The sequence below is a fragment of the Mustela erminea genome, chromosome 12 (assembly GCF_009829155.1).
Source record: "Mustela erminea isolate mMusErm1 chromosome 12, mMusErm1.Pri, whole genome shotgun sequence".
Classification (NCBI taxonomy): Eukaryota; Metazoa; Chordata; class Mammalia; order Carnivora; family Mustelidae; genus Mustela; species Mustela erminea.
The window spans coordinates 65,263,917-65,269,180 of NC_045625.1; the positions used below are offsets into that span (position 1 = coordinate 65,263,917).

Consider the following 5,264-nt stretch of genomic DNA (forward strand, 5'->3'; position numbering starts at 1 on the left):
CTATCCACGGATATCCTAGAGCCCAGTCACATTTGGACTCTATAAGAGTTAAAGTAGTAACATTTTACCTCCCTTCTACTTTGAAGTTTTTTATTAAAAAATAAAACTTCATACATTTTTTTAAAAAATGAAAATCCAAAAGTTATTAGACAAGTCTGTCATACAAAGGCTTTTACATCAGTAACGAGCGAAGTGGTAACATTCCTCATATAAAATCCACACAGTCAAATCCCAGCTTGGGTCTTCAATGGTTCATGTGTTTTATCCCGTATCATAAGATGTGGTCGGCTTTCAAACAAAATTCATCTTCTCGATATTTGGTTCCCAGTCAAGGCCTTCTGTACGCCCTCATCTCACACGACAGGAAAGCTGGCCATGGTGGCGATTCCACAGTGGTTGTCCCGGTCCTTGGCCAACAGCATGTAGCCCTCCATGCCCCAGTTTGTACCCCAGCTGAAAGAAGACAGGGTTTGCCATTTATTACAAACAATCAACCACATTTCCCCTAATGAACCATCACACCCGACCCTGAGCAGGGCACCAGAGGCCAGGACAGATTCAGGAAGAATCCGGAGAGTCCGTTCCTGTTCCTGCTTGAGTTCTAACCCAGCACAGAATTCCGTCCCCAGACCTTTCGCAGACGACGAATGGAAACACAGAAAAAAGAAGCTCTTGGGGCCAGATGCATTTCAGAAATGAGAAAATTTTCAAGTTGAGAAACGCAATGGTAGCAAAACCATGGCAGGACCCTAGCAAGCTACTGCCGTCATCACATGAGTATGTCCCTTCCCCCTTAATGGCATAAACACTTCAGGGATTTCAGAAGCGTGCTCAAGGGTTTGAGGATCTGCCTCCAAACACTGATTCTAGAAAGAATTCCCTTTTCAATTTCCAAGGTAGGTGTTCTTGGCTCTTTATACCTGTTCTTGACAATCCAGTATTTTTTGTCCTCCGATTCTTCTCCTTCAAAGCCATAGCCAACCACCAGAACGCCGTGATTCAGGCGTGTATTGCTGCAGCTTGGATCATAATAAATGCCTGGAGAAGAGAGATTCAGTGCTGAGCGGGAACACCCAAGTGACATGATAACATGTGACAACAACCTAGTGACCACAGCAAGGGCAGCCTCTCAAAATCCGGTTGTGATAGCAATTGAGATAAGGTTTAGAAATCAGATCTTTTCATTTAGCTAGGCTAGGGATTTAGGTCATCATCTAGTACTACCAGAAATATATGTTGTCACAATGTCTTTTGTGAAGAACAGTGAAGAGGCGTAAAAGAGCACTTGTTGAAACTTTGTCATTCTACCCTATGATGTCAGCCGAAGAAGCAGCAGAGAACAGAAAATTACTTGAGTCAAGGGGTTCTTTCCAGTGTCTATTTCAGTAGTAAAATTCCTTGGAAAATTTCAAGGTCCAAACATTGGAAAAAGTGAAGTAAACTACACCAGTCAAGTTATGTAGTCATTTAAATATATTCATAGGGGTGCCTGGGTGGCTCAGTAGGTTAAAGCCTCTGCCTTTGGCTCAGGTTATGGTCCCAGGGTCCTGAGATCGAGCCCCACGTCAGGATCTCTACTCGGCAGGGAGCCTGCTCCCCCCACCCCGCACCCCGGTCTTCCTGCCTCTCTGCCTGCTTGTGATCCGTCTCTCAAATAAATAAATAAATAAATAAATAAATAAATAAATAAAATGTTTTTAATAATTAAATATATTTATGAAGTGCCTAAAAGCCTGGGGATATGGGTCAAGTCATGTCAAATGGTGACAACAAGCACAAGGACTACATATACAGAATGAGCCACCATGCTAAATCCATACCCTCCTGAGTCCCACATACAAAAAAGCCCATCTTGTTGTATGTCATGCTGGTTACCCGTATTTTCTGGCCAATTTTCTAGGTAGACAAATGCTCACCTGTTTTATAGAACTGGAAAGAATACGGGCTTGAGTCTACAGCAGCAGAGACGGGCCCCACAGTTGCCACTGTGGTCATAAGACCATCCTCCTCATTTAAGACGTGCCAGAAGGTAGTCACATTGGCGACAGATTTCTCAGGCCTGTATCTGCAGTAGCCATTCTTTCAAAGGTAAAGGGGAAGGGACTTGATTAATACCGTCCACCTCCTGGGGAACACGAGCTCAAGACAGTTTGCAGCTGAATGATGTCCAAGTCGAGTGTGTTATAAAACATCTCAAGAGGCAAAATATGATTGCTTGTTTTGAAATTGAGAAATGAGGCAATATCTATCCAATGAGACACTCCTTTGGTCTACTTGTGCATAGATTTTTCACTCTGCAGATCTGTACTGTATTAAGAATGATATTTGTGTTGCTGTGTGGCTGAGAAGTGGGAACACCTGTATGGTAACCCTCTAGGTGGAGAACGGTGCCAGGCTAACAGGTTTTAATCTGTTCTGACCATGTGCAGATACAGAGTCTACAGTCTAAAATGAGAATTTGAAATATAGGCTTTGTTTTACTGAATATACTCAACTTTGATAAAAGATAAGGAAGTCTGTTTACCCTTGCAAGATACGGGTAGGATTCCTCGGATTCCAGGCCTCCGTTGTCCATAACATATTGGAAGGCAAAATCCATCAGGCCACCGTGGCAGCCCTCATTGCCTTGAAACCAAGAGCAGTCCACGAGGTTCTGCTCACTCAGTGACACAAGTTTGCCCGTTTTCCGGAACATCTGTCCTTCAAGGGCACCAGCTGCACTAAAAGCCCAACAAGATTGACACTGACCCTGAAAACACAATGATACAGCTCTTAGTCTACAAAGTTAATAGCAAGACTTGACAACAGCCCTGACATCTGAAAACTCTTCCAAAACATAACAAACTGTATATGGTTTCTCAACTTCCATCACGAGAGCACTAGTCCGTCTTGGCTTTGCTCTTGGAAAGGGAGCTGCCGAGTACTGTCTCACCTGTTCCTTCACGGGGGTCACGTAGCCTTTCTCTCTCCAGTCCACAGACGAGGGGATCTCAGCAAAGAGAGGTGCTTGGAACACATTCCGGTCCTCTTGCTTCTGGATTTTAAGGTCACTCAACACCTGTTGGAATTCTTCACTGGTCTTCAAGGAAAAGGAAATAGAATGTTGACAAGCATGAGATTTTTTGGAAAAAATCCTTAGAGGAAGCACAAAACATTCAGCAACTCCAGCTGCACTCACCAGGTCACCAAAGTCATTCATTGCCATCGTGAAGCTGTGTTTCCCTTGGCTGTACTCCTGGTTGTGCTGTTCAATCACTTTCAGATTCATCTCCCACACTGTTCTCCTCCGCCCTTCTTCATCCTGGAGACAAACATGCAACCATCCTGTTGATTTCTATCTAAGCCCAGCTCACCTGCACCAAGTGGATGTGCTCACAGAGGGAGGAGGGACCTGGACCAGGGCTGGGCTGATGCTCCAGGAGCTGCTCTCCAGCAACCACACAGCAGGACATCTGTCCCCATCATGCACAGTCACAGTACTCTGCTACCTGCCTGGGTACCAGTGGCCTCCAAAAACTACTCTCCACTGTGGACTCCCACCAGCATGGAACATTCCCTGGGGTCTCAGTGGACAGCTCAGATGTTACCAACCTTGTGGTATAGTCTCTTGTGGGCCGCCTTCCACTGGGACCAGCGTGCATCTAAGCTCTGATTGGGTTGTGGAGCAGCTGAGGCTATTCCCAGGCAAAGGGCAGCCAAGAAGAGAGAAGGATGCATGTTCCAAAACCTAGGAAGGGAAAAGAAATGTGTTTTGGATTAGACCAACCATCTAAAGAGCCATCCTTTATTCTGAGATGTTAGAACCACTCTGGTACAGTAAAGACATTGCGTTAATACTCCCAAGTGTTTCCACGGGGCTGTGGAGAGGTGGCGCGTGCAGGGGGCCTGCTGGCCTGTTCCCCGCCCTGCAACCCGCAACCCACCTGCTGCTTCCAGAGCATGTAGATGGCAATACAGGGAGTGACAAGCCCTGAGTCTGGGGTATAGGGGTCAAGCTGCCATGCTTAGAGGGACCAGGCCCTGGAAGAGTGCCTCCCCGGAGCCCTAAACCCCTGGCCCCCAAGGCTTGTACCCCCCTCCCCAAGTTTTAAGGGGTAGCCCTTCCCTTCAGGTCTAGGCTAGGATCTCACCTGAGGCAGGTGCAGTCAAGGTGCAGGTCGGAGGTGTCCAGCACGCCTACTGATGGGTTGGAGACTGTCCATTTAAGCCTGGGATTTGGCCCTTCTGGTCCTGCCCCTGGCACCTGCCTGCACAGCAATTGGCTGAGCCAGCCTGTGGGCGGGGGCTCTGTGCCCTGGAGCTGGGGGAGCCTTGGGGCATGTGATAGCTGGGTCCCTACTTGTCCCAGGGGAGATTGTGCCTGCCTCAAGGGACCCGGGAAAGTCAAGTGAGAGGACTCGGGAAAGCCCTGTAGAAGGGGATCCAGCACCTTCCTAGGGACCCTGATCAACTAAATAGCAGGAATTTATGTGTTGGCAGGTGGTTCACAAAAAGAGGCTCACAGGGCCCCAAGTGGGTTTCCAGCATCACACTGCCTATCCTCTAGTCTTTGGTTAAAATCTCCCTGAGGTCTGAGAATAGGATAATCTAGTCTTATTGTTCCTGTTAATTCCAAGCAAAGGGGCAGCTGGAGGAAGTAGAGCCCTCAGGGGATAGTGTTATCACTGTTTCAGGAGGGGCTGCCTCTGGTTTTTGGAAGAATCTGGAGACAATGGGCTTGTCCAAACAGGGGATGCCCTAGGCAAGGCTCAAGTGCTTTCCACTCCCTCCCAAACCTTTCTCAAAACCAACAGAAATGATTTACTTCCAGAAAAATATGGTTTAACAAAGGGAAGAAAGACGGAAGGTAGAAACTGCTTTTTCCTCCCCACTCTCTGCCTCATGGATGATTGTGTTTCTCAGTGTCCAATGTGCTTTTCTCGAGATTTAAATTTAAATGTTTTAGAAAAACAGCTCTTCTAAACTGGAAAAAAAAAAAAAAAAGCGTTCATCAGCAGACCATGAATTTTCCCTCTGATGACCAGTTTTGCTCTTCTTAGGAACACGATTCCACGCGTCTAGACAGTGGGTCACAGCCTCCTTCTCTGGACTCCGTCCGTGAGACCCCCTAGTGAGCCTGCACACATCTCCAGCCCTTCTCTGCTAGGCTCGGGGAGGGCCGGGGAGAAAGGGGTTCCATACAGGGGCCGGGAGTCAGGACGGGGCCGGCATGAGAATTCTGCCCCTCTCGGCTAGTCCCCCACCCTGGCAGACTCCGCAGCACC

At 47.5% G+C, this 5,264-nt stretch overlaps 1 protein-coding gene across 1 annotated transcript; it reads right to left on the reverse strand.

Moving 5' to 3' along the window:
* Positions 1-331: 331 nt before the first annotated feature.
* On the reverse strand, positions 332-3,717 carry LOC116570466 (cathepsin L1-like). Its single transcript, XM_032307617.1, has 7 exons — positions 3,592-3,717; positions 3,179-3,301; positions 2,933-3,079; positions 2,525-2,749; positions 1,917-2,079; positions 921-1,038; positions 332-453 (listed from the first exon to the last, which is right to left on the reverse strand). The coding sequence occupies exons 1-7, from the start codon at positions 3,715-3,717 to the stop codon at positions 354-356; spliced, it is 1,002 nt and encodes a 333-aa protein (XP_032163508.1). The 3' UTR covers positions 332-353.
* Positions 3,718-5,264: the final 1,547 nt, after the last annotated feature.

What these genes read in the sequence shown, in the direction of transcription:
- LOC116570466 (XM_032307617.1), bottom strand. Translation starts at nt 3,717, where the DNA reads ATGCATCCTTCTCTCTTCTTGGCTGCCCTTTGCCTGGGAATAGCCTCA. An exon ending in CCTACCCGTATCTTGCAAGG is followed by an intron (nt 2,080 to 2,524) that starts GTAAACAGACTT and finishes TACCTTTGAAAG; the next exon opens with AATGGCTACTGCAGATACAG. An exon ending in TTTCCAGTTCTATAAAACAG is followed by an intron (nt 1,039 to 1,916) that starts GTGAGCATTTGT and finishes TCTCTTCTCCAG; the next exon opens with GCATTTATTATGATCCAAGC.